The sequence below is a fragment of the Balaenoptera borealis genome (genome assembly GCF_965194805.1).
Source record: "Balaenoptera borealis genome assembly, chromosome: 5".
In the NCBI taxonomy this organism is placed as follows: domain Eukaryota; kingdom Metazoa; phylum Chordata; class Mammalia; order Artiodactyla; family Balaenopteridae; genus Balaenoptera; species Balaenoptera borealis.
In genome coordinates, this window is record NC_138862.1 from 117,251,881 (window position 1) to 117,269,899 (window position 18,019).

The following is an 18,019-nucleotide window of genomic DNA, read 5'->3' on the forward strand; positions in this document are numbered from 1 at the left end:
TATGCCATGAGTCTCCACCCCTTAACTGAACATCCTTCTATAAGGTGCCTAGTACTATCTGCTCCCCTGAGGAGTATTTGGTAAATAATGGGTAATTTCTAAGCACAGGTCAGAATTTTTCTCTTCAGTTAGTATCCTATGTGACGACCTGACTCTGTTCTGCTTTCAACTCCAGAATTAAACCTTTTTTCTTTTGGCAGTGATTCAGAGGTATTTTTTGAACATGGTTCTACAAGAATTGGAGGCTCATATAAAAAGCTGGTTTATCGTGAGTACACAGATGGCTCCTTTACAAATCGAAAGGAGAGAGGCCCTGAAGAGGAACATCTTGGCATCCTGGGTGAGTCTGTGCAGAATACATATGACTAATGCACTCTTCCCCTGAGCTACAATCAACCTCAGAAAGAACAGAAGCTTCAGAACCTGTGGCATGATTTCTACCTATAAACTATGGACATGGAAGAGGAATCATCAATAAAATGCAGCAGCTAATTACTTTTCCAAATGTAAATTACCCATAGTAAATCTTCATCATTAAAAGCCAGGCTGACTTCAAATGATTGATTATTTTTTTTCTTCAGAGAGGTAAGGGGTTTGTGTGACTTTGTTTAAATAGACAGTAAAGCTGTTAGTTTCCGCTTTTAGCCAAATGTACATTCCCTTAGAAATAAAATTCAGCTGCTAATGAGACAGGTTGGGTTTGTTTCAGAGCCTCCTGCAGGCTGCCCCCAGGCAGAGCCCAGAGACCTGTTCTTGCTCAGGCACTTGGGCAGAATAGCAAGTGAGTGGATTCAGACTGTCCTCACGCTTCACCTATTAGCGGTGTTACCTTTGAAAGTACTCAACTTTCTGTGCCTGTTCCCTTTCTGTAAAATGGGAACAATAATAACAATAGTCCCTACTTCATAAAGCTGTTGTAAGGATTAAATGAGTTAATTCACATAAACACTCAGAAGAGCACATAAGAAGCTCTCAATAAGTATCATTTAATATATTACATAAAATATTTTTGTACTATATTTCTGTGTTTTTGTTCTATATTTAGTAATAATATTGATTTTGGTGATGGGAAATCCACAACAGTGGTGTTACTTTTCACAGCCAAGACAATTTAACTTACCCCCTTTGGGTGGTCAAGGTTTATGGCATTCTCCTGACTCTTGGGACAAATAACACACATCTGGTCCACAGAAAAATAGGGTGAGGAGAGTGTAGATACTCTGAATAGTATGTTATAGATGTATGAAGCTTGTGAACTAACTTGGATAAAAATGGTAACAAATTTCATTACCTGAAGTTAAGTAAGAAAGCCCCTCTCATCTTTTTCTGGTCTCCGCATGTCAAATTGATAATGGACTTTTTAAAAACCAAGCTTTCCATTTGCAACAATAAGCATGTTGCTTCCAGTGGTTCTTGCCAGAGGACAAGGCAAAGAAAACAACTGTCTTATGCATTCTGTATGCTATATATCAGGGAGGATCATAATTCTCTCTTTGTCCCTAGGTCCTGTCATTTCGGCAGAGGTGGGAGACACCATCAGAGTCACCTTCCATAACAAAGGAACATATCCCCTCAGTATTGAGCCGATTGGGGTGAGAGTCGATAAAAGCAACGAGGGCACGTACTACAACTCAAGCAGAAGTGAGTACAACACTCTGTAACCAAACAATAATGTTTAATAACCTACTGTGCTGGTCACCCCCGGGAAAACTGTCCTGCAAAAACCAAAGGCAGGAACTTCTGAGGAAACTTCTCATATACCGTTCTCAGCATCATGCCAGGAAGCAAGTAAATCTCTTCCTACCATTTCCAATATGCTTGTGGAATTTTGTCCTACCTTAATTGGATGATTATTGACAATGCTGCTAGTAACTTATTTGGATTGCATCAATTATACATTTCCAGAGTTCCATTTGGGTGATTGTTAAATTTGAAAAATATTCTTGCAATTATAAGATTAGATGTACATTCTAGAATATTTAAAAAATAGAAAAAGGTGTAGCCAAAAATATTATCCATATTTCTATAGACAACCACTATTATATTTTTGTATGTCCTCCACTCTTTGATCTGTGTAAATAATAATTACATGTGTTTGAGATCATAGAATATAAATATACTTATCACTATAATTTTGTACCCAGAGTTTTCTTTCTTAGCACTATAAACATTTTATGAATATAATTTTAGTGATACAAAATATTCCATTACATGAAAGTATTCAGGTATTTTTGTATGTCAAGGCTGACAAACGAAGACCCTAGTCTGGGTCTCAGACTTCTTGTATCCTCACGTGGAGGAAGGGGCTAGGGAACTCTGTGGGATCTCTTTTGTCTGGGCACTAATCCCACTCAGAAGGGCTCCACTCTCATGACCAAATTACCTCCTAAACACCACCTCGACCACCATCATATTGCGCATTAGGATTCCAATATGTGAATTTTGGGGAAACATAAACATTCAGACTATAGCAGGCACCAATCTCAGACAGAGGTTTAGAGGAGACTTCCTGGAGAAAATTATTCCCATTTGTGACCTGACACTGGTAGGATTCCACTCTAATTCATAAAAGGAGCACAGAAGTGGGTTATCCTAGACTAAACGCAGTCTACTCCATGGCTCAAGTGATGACCTTAGAAAGCATACTTTACCTCTCCAGTGTGACCTCTCTTACAGGTGCGCCTCCTCCTTCAGCCTCCCATGTGGTACCCAAAGGAACATTCACCTATGAATGGACTGTCCCCAAAGAAGTAGGACCCACTTACAAAGACCCTGTCTGTCTAGCTAAGATGTATTATTCTGCTGTGGATCCCACCAAAGATATATTTACTGGGCTTATCGGGCCAATGAAAATATGCAGGAAAGGAAGTTTACTTGCAAATGGGAGACTGGTAAGTCCAATGAGGGAAAATGAAAATGATTTTCCAATCCCTTTGAATTATCATTATTATAAGGAAAATTCTGGGGTGTGAGGCAGTGAGGGTTCCACGCATAATGTTTATTATAATTTTTTCTTAGGCTTATATCTATATTGTGCAGAGATTCTCTGGCTAACATGATTGTTCCAAGATGAGTTGGAAACAAGATTTTCCTTGGAATCCGAAGTCTATTATGATACCATTAGACTTCAACACACACGTTTTAAAAAATCACCTATTAATGATAATACGTCACTCAACATTCACTAAGGAAATATTGCTTAAAATATTTTTTATGTGGCAGCCTGGATGGGAGAGGAGTTTAGGGGAGAATGGATACATGTATATGTATGGCTGAGTTCCTTTGCTGTGCACCTGAAACTATCACAACATTGTTAATTGGCTATACTCCAATATAAAATAAAGTTAAAAAAAAATGAAATGGGAAAATGACCCTTTGATCTAGAAATAGAAATCCCTAATCCCACCATTGTTTTTAGCTCTAAAATAAATATTTTAAAATAAATCTTTAAAAGAGAAAGATTCCTTTAAAAATGCATTCAATACAGTTATCACATCTTAAAGCATCATCATAATTCCTTAATATCATCAGATTTCCAATCAATGTTCACATTTTAATTGAACGTTTGTCCTTTAATTGTTTCAAGTTTGTTGTGTGGATAGGCACTCAAATAATTGCACACATTACAATCAGTTGATATGTTTCTCAAGATATTTTCTTGCGTTTTTCTGTTGCAAAAGTCTTTTATCCTGTAGAAGTTCTCACATCTAGATTTTACTGATTGCATTCCTGTGGTGTCATTTAACATGTTTCTTTCTCTTTTACTCTATTTCCTATAAATCAGTGGCTAGATCTACAAGCTTGATCAGATTCAGGTTAGATTTTTTTTATTTTTTGCAATACTACTTCATGTGTGGTACTGGGTACCTCGATCAAGGAGTATATAATGTATACTTGTCTCTCAGTCGGGGATGTTGTCAGCTATTGATAAACATTTCCTAGATTCATAAACTAATCAGGTGTTGCACAATAGTAATATTTTGATTCCATCATTCCTTCTGTGTTTATTAGCTACTATACTTGTATAAACAGAAACGTCTCTTATTGGACTATTTGGTTGCCCTGAGGTACGTGTTATATAAGAAAGGAATGACAAATGCTTGATATTTTCCTTTTATTTACAAGTTTTAGAATTACTAGTTCTCTCCTAGCATACTTCAAAGGTTTTTAATAGTTTATTTTTAAGTACTATTGTAAACTGATGGATTTAAGCATATTTAGTATGCTTCAATTCATTGCTATTATACTTATTGACGCTCAAAATGTCCTATTTTTTGCCACTGGGGGACTTGCTCAGGTTGACTTCATTTTTACATGAACTTAGTAGTCTTTGAAGCTTCTTTGACTTCTGGTATAAAAAGCTATTTCAGGTTCATATTGTACATTTTCTGAGCCAGACCTGAAATCAGTCATTTCTCCGAAAAAGTCCTGGCTCTTTTCAGTAAGAAATTATTTTTAAAACTACAGTCAGGGCATTAGGGGTGCTCAGTGCTATTGGATTAATCGTTGTTCCTAAGCCTTTTCAGTGAGCAGAATTGAAAAAAACGTTTTTTAATAAAATTCATCATGAGTTCATACTGATACTTTCTATTCAAATTCAGGTCTATGGATTTTGTTTGTTTGTTTGTTTGTTTACTTAACCTCATTGTTCTTATATCTGTATCTCCCTTCAGCTGCACTGAAAAAGCTGAGTTTTCAATAATACCAGCATAAATATGCACTCATTTCATCCCACAATATAGACACAACAGTCTCAGGATTACAATTACAACACTACAGCCAACAATATAATTACTGAAAACAGTTTTGCAGCCCTTTTTGTCTTTAGAGTGGATCCCACTAAGGATGTTCAGTCAAATTACAGATTTAAAGTCACTTGGAATAGTTCCTCCCTGTGGAGTTTTGCCACCCACTGGATACACAGGTTTATTTATTTATTTATTTATTTATTTATTTATTTATTTATTTATTTATTTTAATGTATTTATTTATTTTATTTTTTAGGGATTGCTTTTTAAACTGTAACATTATTTTATAATTATGTAAAATATTTACCTGACTCCAACATCATATCTACAAAAAGAAGCAGATTCAAAGAAATCTAGCATCTATCCTTTCTTCCCAGTCACCTATTCCCTCACTATAGATAACTTTTTAAAAGCTTTATTCTTTTATTTATTTTTCACTATTATTTTTATTAACTTTATTTTTTAGAGCACTTTAATGTTTACAGCAAAATTGAGGATAAAGTTCAGAGATTTCCCGTATACCTCTTACTCCCCCACACACGCCCTCCCCCAATATCAATATCCCCAACAAAGTAGATCCATGTATCCATCATTACAGTATCATACAGAGTATTTTCACTGCCCTAAAACTCCTCTGTGCTCCATCTATTTATCCCTTCCTTCCAACCCCCAACTCCTAGCAAACCCGGTCTTTTCACTCTCTCCAGAGTTTTGCCTTTTCCAGATTGTCATATAGTTGGAATCATACAATGTGTAGCCTTTTCAGATTGGCCTCTTTCACTTAATAATTTGCATTTAAGTTTCCTCCAAGTCTTTTCATGGCTCAGTAGCTTATTTCTTTTTAACGATGAATAATACTCCATTGTCTGGACGTACTACAGTTTATCCATTCACCTACTGAAGAACATCTTGATTACTTCCAAGTTTTGGCAATTATGAATAAACCTGCTTTATGAATAAACATCCATATGAAGGCTTTTGTGTAGACATAAGTTTTCATTTCTTTTGGGGACATACCAAGGAACCCATTTGCTGGATTATATGGTAAGAGTATGTTTAGTTTAAAAAAAAAAACCTTACAAACTCTCTTCCAAAGTGGCTGTACCATTTTGCATTCCCACTAGAAGTGAATGTTAGAGTTCCCATTGCTCCACATTCTTGCCAGAATTTGGTGTTGTCATGTTCCAGATTTTGGCCATTCTAATAAGTGTGTAGTGGTATCTCATTGTTGTTTTAATGACATGTAACATAGAGCATCTTTTCAAATGCTTGTTTGCCATCTATACATTTGTCTGTTAAGGTCTTTCACCCATTTGTTAATTGGGTTGTTAATGTTGAGCTTTAAGGGTTCTTTTTATGTTTTGATAAACAGTCTTTTATCAGGTGTATCCTTTGTGAATATTTTCCTCCCAGTCTGTGGCTTGTCTTCTCATTCTCTTGACAATATTTTCTTCAGAGCATGGAATTTAATTTTAATAAAATCCAGTTTATCAATTCTTTCTTTCATAGATTGTGCCCTTGGTGTTGTATCTAAAAAGCTATTGCCATATCCAAAGTCATCTAGACTTTCTCCTATGTTATCTTCTAGGAGTTTTACAGTTTTGCACTTTATGTTTAGGTCTATGAGCCGTTTTTGAGTTAATTTTTGTGAAGAGTGTAAGGTCTATGTCTAGATTCATTTTTTTGCATGTGGATATCCATCTGTTATAGCACCATTTATTGAAAAGACTATCTTAGTTCCTTTGTCAGAGATCAGTTGACTAAATTTATGTGGCTGTTTCTTAGCTCTCTATTTTTTCTATTGATCTATTGATCTATTTTTTTCACCAATACCACACTGTCTTGATTACTGGAGTGTTATAGTAAGGTTTGAAGTTGGGGAGTGTCAGTCCTCCAACTTCATTTTTCTTCAAAATTGTGTTGGCTATTTTGGGCCTTTGGCCTCTCCAGGTTAACTTTAGAATCAGTTTGTAGACATCCACAAGTAATTTGCTGGGATTTTGATTCAGACTGCATTGAATCTATAGATCAAGTTGGGAAGAACTGAAACTTGGCAGTATTGAGTCTTCCTATCCATGAACAGTTATTTAGTTCTTTAATTTCATTCACCAGAGTTTTTCGTTTTCCTCATATAAGATCTTGTACATATTCTTTTAGATTTATAACTAAGTATTTCATTAGGAGGATGCTAATGTAAATGGTATTGTTTTTAATTTCAAATTCCACTTTTCATTGCTAGTATATATGAGATTGATTGACTTTTGTATATTAACCTTGCCTCCTGTAACCTTGCTATAATTGCTTATTAGTTACAGGAGTTACCTTGTCAATCCTTTTGGATTTTCTACATAGATGATCATGTGATCTGTGAACAAAGACAGTTACTTTCTTTCTTCCCAATCTGTATACGTTTTATTTCCTTTTCTTGTCATATTGCACTAGCTAAAACTTCCAGTATGATATTGAAAAGGAGTGATGAGAGGGAACATCCTTGTTTTGTACCTGATTTTAGTGGGAAAGCTTCTAGTTTCTCACCATTAAGTATTATCTTAGCAGTAGTTTTTTGGTAGATATTCTTTATCAAGTTGAGGAGTTCCCCCATTCTTATTTTACTAAGAGGTTTGTTTGTTTGTTTGTTTGTTTTGATCATGAATGGGTGTTGGATTTTGTCAAATGCTTTTTCTGTATCTATTGATATGACCACGTGACTTTCCTTCTTTAGCCTATTGATGTGATGGATCACATTAACTGATTTTTGAATGTTAAGCCAGGCTTGAATACCTGTGATAAATCCCACTTGGTCACGGTATAGTTCTTTTTATACATTTTCAGATTCTATTTGCTAATTTTTTTTAGGTATTTTACATCTATATTTATTAGAGTTATTCATCTCTAGTTTTTTTGTAATGTCTTTGTCTGGTCTTGGTATTAGAGTAATACCTGCTAGAATGAGATAAGAAGTATTCTCTCTGTTTTTGTCCTCTGATGGATTTAAAGAGAGTTGGTATAATTTCTTCCTTAAATGTTTGGTAGAATTCACCAATGAACACTTCTGGGCTGTTCTGGAAGGTTACTAGCTATTGGTTCAATTTCTTTAGTAGATACAGGCCTATTCAGAGTGTCTATTTCTTCTTGTGTGTTTTAGCAAATTGTGTCTTTCAAGGAATTGATCCATTTCATGTAGGTTATCAAATTTATGGGCATAGATTTGTTCATAGTATTCCTTTATTATTCTTTTAATGTCCATAGGATCTGTAGTGATATCCCATATTTCATTTCTGATATGAGTAATTTGTGTTCTCTTTCTTTTTTTCTTAGTTAGCCTGACTAAAGACTGATTGATTTTATTGATCTTTTCCAATAATCAGCTTTTAGTTTCACTGATTTTTTTTCTATTGATTTACTGTTTTCAATGTCATTGATTTCTTCTCTAATTCTTATTCTTTTATTTAAAGAATAAAAGAATTATTTTATTTATTTTATTTAAAAAACAAACGTGTGTGGGTGTGTATTCATATTCTAACTTTCTTTTTTCACTTAACAATATAATCTGTAAGTCTTTATACTGTAATATATGGAAATATTCCTCATTCTTTTTTCCAGTGGATATTACTCCCTGGTGTAGACATGCCTCAGTTTATACAATCGGTCCACTATTTGGCAGGTGTTTGCGCTCTTTCCAGTCTTTGCTCTTACAAATACATTGTAACGGGTAGCCTTGTTCATATGTCTCTTTGTATTTTGACAACATGTCCTTGGAATAAATTTGGTTCTGCTGGGGCAAAGGATAAACACATGTACTCTTTTGCTAGATATTGCCAAATTCCCTTCCATAGGAATTGTACCATTTTATACTCCCACCAGGTATGAGATTAGATTATCTGTTTTCCACAGTTCATAAGTGTATTATCAAATTTGGGGATTTTTACCAGTCTGATAGGACATAAACAGTACCTCTGTAATTTTAATTTGTGTTTCTCTTATTATTAGTTGTTGAACATTTTTTCAAGTCATTAAGAACTATATTCACTTCTTTTCCATGAATTGTTCATAACTTTATCCCATTTTTCTATAAGGTTATTTTTCCTCACTGATTTAGAAGCTTTCTATATATTAGTTATAGAAAGTCTTTGAGATATTAGTTGTAAATATTTTTTATCTTAGTTTATCATTTGCCTTTATACTTTGCTTATGGATGTTGTTGTTTACCATGTGAAATTTTTATTTCTATCATCTTTTCCTTTATTGTTAATGGATTCCAAGTCATAGTTAAGAAAGTTTTCACAACTCTCAGGTTATAAAGGAATTCACCCATTCTGCCTTCAAGTACTTGTAAGGTTTCATTTTTCACTTTTAAGTCTCTGTTCCATTTAGAACTTATGCTGGTGTACAGTTAAGGAATAGATCAAATTTATCTTTTTCTAAATGGCTATCCAGTTATCTCAACACCATTTATTAAAAAGTCACACTTTAGGGGACTTCCCTGGTGGTCTAGTGGCTAAGACCCCGCACTCCCAATGCAGGGGCCTGGGTTCTATCCCTGTTCAGGGAACTAGATCCCACATACATGCCACAACTAAAGATCCCACACACCGCAACTAAGAGCCCACTGGTCGCAATGAAGATCTTGCACGTGGCAATGAAGGTGCCGCTTGCCACAACTAAGACCTGACGCAGCCTAAATAAATAAATTTTTTTTAAAAAAGTCACACTTTAGCCCATTGATTTAAATGCTCCCCTTTATCAGATACTAAATTTTCAAACACAATTGAGTCCATTTCTTGATTTTCTATTCTATTCCATTGTTCTCTATCTATTCATGCACCAATACCATACTATTATAATTACAGAGCCTCTATAATGTGTTTAAATGACTTGTAGCCATTCCTCAAGGCACTTTTTTCATCATTTTAATGGCCATTTTTGCTTACTTATTCTTTCTAATGAAGCTTGTAAAAGCTTACCCTGGCTCCAGAAAAAAAAAAAAAAAAATCCTGAGAGTGTTTTATTGGGATTGTCTCAAATATACAAATTAAATTAGGAAAAACAGCCATTATTATAAAGTTGAGTAACCCTGCACAAGAACATATGTCTTTCCACTTGTTCAAGTCTACTTTTGTGTTTTTCAGGAGTATTTTATAGTTCCCCTTATATAGGTTTTGGATTTTTTTAAGTGTATGCCTAGATATTTTATTTTTATTTGTCTATTATAAATGGTAATGCCATCATTTAAAATTTTTAAATATGTTACTGAAAAAAAATGGTTTTCTACCTTTATTTTTTTTTAAAGATTTTTACAACCATTTAAAAAAATTTTATCTATTTATTTATTTGGCTGCATTGGGTCTTAGTTGTGGCATGCGGGATCTTTGTTGCGGCATGTGGGATCTTTTGTTGTGGTGCATGGGCTCTTCATTGTGGTGCATGAGCTTCTCTCTGGTTGTGACGAACGGGCTCCAGAGAGCGCAGGCTCAGTAGTTGTGGCACGGGCTTAGTTGCCCCACTGCATGTGGGATCTTAGTTCTCCGACCAGGGATCAAACCCGTGTCCCCTGCATTGGAAGGCATATTCTTAACCACTGGACCACCAGGGAAGTCCCTGGTTTTCTACCTTTAAATTCCATTCTTTTATCTTGTGCTTACCTTGGAAAGGAATAAAAGGAGACTAATGTTTATTGAACTCCGTTTAGGCACTTTGCACATTTTACTTCATTTAACCTTCACAGTAACCCAAGAGGCTAAGTATTGTTATCCCCATTTTTACAGAAGAGGAACTGATACTCAGTGAGTTGAGATTTAAAATGTGAGTTTTTTTCTCTACATATTTTGTTTTCTTCATTTGTCAAATGAAAGAGTCACAACACAGGAAGGTCTACAGGAACTATTAAAAGTCCTCATCCTGGGGACCTCCCTAGCAGTCCAGTGGTTAAGACTCTGCCTTTCCAATACAGGGAGTGCAGGTCTGATCCCTGGTCAGAGAGCTAAGATCCCACATGCTGCAAGGTGTGGCCAGAAAATAAAAAAAAAAAGTCCTCATCCTGGTTTTTTCACGTATTAGCCATGTGGCTTCAGATTGGATAAAATATTCAGAGTAAGTTAAATAGTTCCTTGTTTAGTGTCTGAGATTAATGAAAATATCTCTATTATTTTACCACTAAATATGACATTGGGTATTAGTTGTTACTTTTTATTCTATTTCTGGTTTGCTGGCACTGTGTTTTCTGTTTAAAATCACTTGAGCTGCTCAAAAAAAAAAAAAAAAAAACCAAAAATAAAAATAAAAAAAAGTACTGTGCTAGGCACAGAATTCATTGGTAAATAAGACCTGCTCTAATAGAGTTTATATTCTAGTGTGTGGTGTAGCAGAGAGGAAGGGGCAAAGGGAGTGATGGCATGGAAAGGAGAGGAGATAAGCAAACAGAAAAAATAAAAATAACCTCAGAAAGTGATATGTGTTTTAAAAAAACAAAATAGGGTAATGTGATAGTGAATAGAAATTATAGTTTAGATAATGTGGAAGTATTATTTGAGGTAAGATCTGAATTTTAAAGAGGCAGCCTTGCAAAAATCTGAGGGAAACACAAAAGGAACAGCTACTGCCAGAATGTCAAATTTTATAAAAATTTATTTTTAGATTTCCTTGAATTATTACCTATCTTTTCTCCTTTGACCAATAAGTGTGACCAAGTACATTAAGAATTTCCTATTGAACCAACCTTGCACTTCTGGGGAAAAAAATATTACTTTGAGCATGGTGTTTTTTTTAATATATTTCTGTGTTGAATTTGATAGTGTTTTATTTAGAATTTCTCATCTAAGCTATAAGTGATATTAGTTTAGCTTCTGTGTGCTTTTTTAGTGATATATCATAGTTGTACTATCTGCATTAAATAAATCGGGAAGAATTTTAATACCTTTACATTTTTATAAATTTCTTTTGCTTTTATTAACTCCTTTCTTCTTTTTATTTTCCTAAAATTTTCAGATATTTACAATATTTATTTTTATTTGGCTTTGCTCAAAATAAACATTTCAGACTCTCAGTTTATATGTTTAATTATATTCCATACATTATGACTTGTAGTGTTCTCATGGACATTACTTACTAAATTCTTAGAAATTCTATTTTGTTTCTTCTTTGATCTGAGTTATTTGAACAAAATATGATCTTTCTTTTTTTTTAACTTTTTGTCCTTTTATGAGTAATTTTCAATTTTGTTGCATTATAATTAGGAAATGTGACCTGTAAACTTTTCACTGAAGTTTTCTCTGCAGGTCAGTATGTAAGTGATTATAGAAGTTCCCTGCTGGAATCCTGACACATCTGAAAATGTCACTTTGTTGTGCTTTGCCTGTATAGAATTTTTCAATCATAATCTTTTCCCCAAAAAACGTAATTGCTACTCTAAGTTCCTCTGACATTTATTGTACTAGAGGAGTCCAATGTTCATGGTAACTTTTAAAATGGATTATTGTAGAAATTTGTCTCTCTGAAGTCCAAAAATTTTACCAGTACATTTTTAGGTATAGGTCTATATTACTAATTTTGTCTTGTTTTCAGTGAAGTTTTTGAATTTGAATACTCTAGTCTTTCCCCTTTATAGTGGTGAATATTTCCACCATTATTTATTATTATTATGTCTCACCCTTTTATAACTTCTCTCTAAAATCATTACTAGGTATATATTTTTCATCTTTGAATCTTTTCTTCTGACTTATGGGAGCTTTCTTAAGACCATCTGCATCATTGATTCAGTTATCTGCAGGATCTAACCTTCAGGTTAGTTGGATTTTTAAAATTTGATAAGCATGTTTTTCATCCAAAGAAATGATCTCAGGAAAAAGATATGCAATAATCTCTCAAGTTTTCTCTTCTTTAAGGGAATAAGTTTTCCTCAGGGATTCATATGCTTTGATTCTTTAGACCAATTGCCTTCTTGTCAACTACTGAATCATTCCATAGACCAGATAGCGTTCCTGCTTCCTTATTTTTCACCAGGGATAGGGGAAGGGGAAGTGAGAGTGTCCAAATGGCTGGAGATTGTGTGAATTCTTTTTCTTTTTTTGGAATTTTTGAATTTTATTTTATCTTTTTATACAGAGGGTTCTTATTACTTATCCATTTTAAACATATTAGTGTATATATGTCAATCCCAATCTCCCAATTCATCACACCATCAAACCCACCCCCCTGTGGCTTTCCCCCCTTGGTGTGCATACGTTTGTGCTCTACATCTGTGTCTCAATTTCTGTCCTGCAAACCGGTTCATTTGTACCATTTTTCTAGGTTCCACATATATGCGATAATATACAATATTTGTTTTTCTCTTTCTGACTTACTTCACTCTGTATGACAGTCTCTAGATTCATCCATGTCTCTACAAATGACCCAATTTCGTTCCTTTTTATGGCTGAGTAATGTTCTATTGTATATATGTACCACATCATCTTTATCCACTCGTCTGTCGATGGGCATTTAGGTTGCTTCCATGACCCGGCTATTGTAAATAGTGCTGCAATGAACATTGGGGTGCATGTGTCTTTTTGAATTATGGTTTTCTCTGGGTATATGCCCAGTAGTGGGATTGCTGGATCATATGGTAATTCTATTTTTAGTTTCTTAAGGAACCTCCATACGGTTCTCCATAGTGGCTGTATCAATTTACATTCCCACCAACAGTGCAAGAGGGTTCCCTTTTCTCCACACCCTTTCCAGCATTTGTTGTTTGTAGATTTTCTGATGATGCCCATTCTAACTGGTGTGAGGTGATACCTCATTGTAGTTTTGATTTGCATTTCTATAATAATTAGTTATATTGAGCAGCTTTTCATGTGCTTCTTGCTCATCTGTATGTCTTCTTTGGAGAAATGTCTATTTAGGTCTTCTGCCCATTTTTTGATTGGGTTGTTTATTTTTTTAATATTGAGCTGCATGAGATGTTTATATATTTGGGGGGTTAATCCTTTGTCCGTTGACTCGTTTGCAAATATTTTCTCCCATTCTGAGGGTTGTCTTTTCGTCTTGTTTGTAGTTTCCTTTGCTTTGCAAAAGCTTTTAAGTTTCATTAGGTCCCATTTATTTATTTTTGTTTTCATTTCCATTACTCTAGGAGGTGGATCAAAAAAGATCTTGCTGTGATTTATGTCAAAGACTGTTTTTCCTATGTTTTCTTCTAAGAGTTTTATAGTGTCCGGTCTTACATTTAGGTCTCTAATCCATTTTGAGTTTATTTCTGTGTATGGTGTTAGGGAGTGTTCTAATTTCATTCTTTTACATGTAGCTGTCCAGTTTCCCCAGCATGACTTATTGAAGAGACTGTCTTTTCTCCACTGTATATCCTTTTCTCCATTGTATATCCTCCTTTGCCATAGATTAGTTGACCATAGGTGCGTGGGTTTATCTCCGGGCTTTCTATCCTGTTCCATTGATCTATATTTCTGTTTTTGTGCCAGTACCATATTGTCTTGATTACTGTAGCTTTACTGGCTATTGTATATCTACTATACTACTGTAGATTACTGTAGTATAGTCTGAAGTCAGGGAGTCTGATTCCTCCAGCTCCATTTTTTTCCTTCAAGACTGCTTTGGCTATTTGGCGTCTATTGTGTCTTCATACAAATTTTAAGATTTTTTTGTTCTAGTTCTGTAAAAAATGCCATTGGTAATTTGATAGGGATTGCACTGAATCTGTAGATTGCTTTAGGTAGTATAGTCATTTTCACAATATTGATTCTTCCAATCCAAGAACATGGTATATCTCTCCATCTGTTGGTATCATCTTTAATTTCCTTCATCAGTGTCTTATAGTTTTCTGCATACAGGTCTTTTGCCTCCCTAGGTAGGTTTATTCCTAGGTATTTTATTCTTTTTGTTGCAATGGTAAATGGGAGTGTTTCCTTAATTTCTCTTGCAGATTTTTCATCATTAGTGTATAGGAATGCAAGACATTTCTGTGCATTAATTTTTCATCCTGCAACTTTACCAAATTCATTGCTTAGGTCTAGCAGTTTTCTGGTGGCATCTTTAGGATTCTCTATGTATAGTATCATGTCATCTGCAAACAGTGACAGTTTTACTTCTTCTTTTCCAATTTGTATTCCTTTCATTTCTTTTTCTTCTCTGATTGCCATGGCTAGGACTTCCAAAACTATGTTGAATAATAGTGGTTAGAGTGGACATCCTTGTCTTGTTCCTGATCTTAGAGGAAATGCTTTCAGTTTTTCACCATTGAGAATGATGTTTGCTGTGGGTCTGTTGTATATGGCCTTTATTATGTTGAGATAGGTTCCCTCTATGTCCACTTTCTGGAGAGTTTTTATCATAAATGGGTGTTGAATTTTGTCAAAAGATTTTTCTGCATCTATTGAGATGATCATATGGTTTTTATTTTTCAATTTGTTAATATGGTGTATCACACTGATTGATTTTCGTATATTGAAGAATCCTTGCATCCCTGGGATAAATCCCACTTGATCATGGTGTATGATCCTTTTAATGTGTTGTTGGATTCCGTTTGCTAGTATTTTGTTGAGGATTTTTGCATCTATGTTCATCAGTGATATTGGCCTGTAGTTTTCTTTCTTTGTGACAGGTTTGTCTGGTTTTGGTATCAGGGTGATGGTGGCCTCGTAGAATGAGTTGGGGAGTGTTCCTCCCTCTGCTATATTTTGGAAGAGTTTGAGAAGGATAGGTGTTAGCTCTTCTCTAAATGTTTGATAGAATTGGCCTGTGAAGGCATCTGGTTCTGGGCTTTTGTTTGATGGAAGATTTTTAATCGCAAGCTCAATTTCAGCACTTGTGATTGGTCTGTTTATATTTTCTATTTCTTCCTGGTTCAGTCTAGGAAGGTTGTGCTTTTCTAAGAATTTGTCCATTTCTTCCAGGTTGTCCATTTTATTGGCTTATAGCTGCTTGTAGTAATCTCTCATGATCCTTTGTATTTTTGCAGTGTCAGCTGTTATTTCTCCTTTTTTCATTTCTAATTCTATTGAGTCTTCTCCCTTTTTTTCTTAATGAGTCTGGCTAATGGTTTATCAATTGTGTTTATCTTCTCAAAGAACCAGCTTTTAGTTTTATTGATCTTTGCTATTGTTTTCTTTGTTTCTATTTCATTTATTTCTGCTCTGATCTTTATAATTTCTTCCCTTCTGCTAACTTTGGGTTTTGTTTGTTCTTCCTTCTCTAGTTCCTTTAGGTGTAGGTTAGATCGTTTGAGATTTTTCTTGTTTCTTGAGGTAAGCTTGTATTGCTATAAACTTCCCTCTTAGAACTTCTTTTGCTGCATCCCATAGGTTTTGGGTCTTCGTGTTTTCATTGTCCTTTGTCTCTAGGTATTTTTTTGATTTCCTCTTTGATTTCTTCAGTGATCTCTTGGTTATTTAGTAACGTATTGTTTAGCCTCCATGTGTTTGTGTTTTTTATGTTTTTTTCTCTGTAATTGATTTCTAATCTCATAGCGTTGTGGTCAGAAAAGATGCTTGATATGATTTCAATTTTCTTAAATTTACTGAGTCTTGATTTGTGACCCAAGGTGTGATCTATCCTGGAGAATGTTCCGTGCGCACTTGAGAAGAAAGTGTAATCTGCTGTTTTGGGAAGGAATGTCCTATAAATATCAATTAAATCTATCTGGTCTATTGTGTCATTTAAAGCTTCTGCTTCCTTATTAATTTTCTGTCTGGATGATCTGTCATCGGTGTAAGTGAGGTGTTAAAGTCCCCCACTATTATTGTGTTACTGTCGATTTCCTCTTTTAGAGCTGTTAGCAGTTGCCTATGTATTGAGGTGCTCCTATGTTGGGTGCATATATATTTATAATTGTTATATCTTCTTCTTGGATTGATCCCTTGATCATTATGTAGTGTCCTTCCTTGTCTCTTGTAACATTCTTTAAAGTCTATTTTGTCTGATATGAGTATTGCTACTCCAGCTTTCTTTTGATTTCCATTTGCATGGAATATCTTTTTCCATCCCCTCACTTTCAGTCTGTATGTGTCCCTAGGTCTGAAGTGGTTCTGTTGTAGACAGCATATATATGGGTCTTGTTTTTGTATCCATTCAGCAAGCCTGTGTCTTTTGGTTGGAGCATTTAATCCATTCATGTTTAAGGTCATTATCAATATGTATGTTCCTATGACCATTTTCTTAATTGTTTTGGGTTGTTTTTGTAGGTCCTTTTCTTCTCTTGTGTTTCCCACTTAGAGAAGTTCCTTTAGCATTTGTTGTAGAGCTGTTTTGGCGGTGCTGAATTCTCTTAGCTTTTGCTTGTCTGTAAAGCTTTTGATTTCTCCATAGAATCTGAATGAGATCCTTGCTGGGTAGAGTAATCATGGTTGTAGGTTCTTCCCTTTCCTCACTTTAAATATATCATGCCACTCCCTTCTGGCTTGTAGAGTTTCTGCTGAGAAATCAGCTGTTAACCTTATGGGAGTTCCCTTGTATGTTATTTGTCATTTTTCCATTGCTGCTTTCAATAATTTTTCTTTGTGTTTAATTTTTTCCAATTTGATTACTATGTGTGTCAGCATGTTTCTCTTACGGTTTATCCTGTATAGACTCTCTGTGCTTCCTGGATTTGGATGGCTATTTCCTTTCCTATGTTAGGGAAGTTTTTGACTATACTCTCTTCAAATATTTTCTCGGGTCCTTTCTCTCTCTCTTCTCCTTCTGGGACCCCTATAATGTGAATGTTGTTGTATTTAATGTTGTCCCAGAGGTCTCTTAGATGTCTTCATTTCTTTTCATTCTTTTTTCTTTATTCTGTTCAGCAGCAGTGAATTCCACCATTCTGTCTTCCAGGTCATTTATCCGTTCTTCTGCCTCAGTTATTCTTCTATTGATTCCTTCCAGTGTAGTTTCATTTCAGTTATTGTATTGTTCATCTGTTTGTTCTTTAATTCTTCTAGGTCTTAGTTAAACATTTCTTGCATCTTCTCGATATTTGCCTTCATTCTTTTTCTGAGGTCTTGGATCATCTTCACTATCATTATTCTGAATTCTTTTTCTGGAAGGTTGCCTATCTCCACTTCATTTAGTTGTTTTTCTGGGGTTTTTTCTTGTTCCTTCATCTGGTACATAGCCCTCTGCCTTTTCATCTTGTCTATCTTTCTGTGAGTGTGGTTTTTGTTCCACAGGCTGTAGGATTATAGTTCTTCTTGCTTCTGCTGTCTGCCCTCTGGTGGATGAGGCTATCTAAGAGGCTTTAGCAAGTTTTCTGATGGGAGGGACTGGTGGTGGGTAGAGCTGACTGTTGCTCTGTAGGCAGAGCTCAG

At 34.9% G+C, this 18,019-nt stretch overlaps 1 protein-coding gene across 2 annotated transcripts in view; it reads left to right on the forward strand.

Annotated features, from left to right (window-relative positions):
- Positions 1-18,019, forward strand: part of LOC309629856 (ceruloplasmin) — a 70,082-nt gene that overhangs the window by 21,406 nt on the left and 30,657 nt on the right. For both annotated transcript variants that reach the window (XM_082394326.1, XM_082394327.1), the window contains exons 7-9: positions 201-340; positions 1,504-1,641; positions 2,677-2,891. In XM_082394326.1, the coding sequence (XP_082250452.1) occupies positions 201-340; positions 1,504-1,641; positions 2,677-2,891 (493 nt within the window). The remainder of the gene's footprint in view (positions 1-200; positions 341-1,503; positions 1,642-2,676; positions 2,892-18,019) is intronic.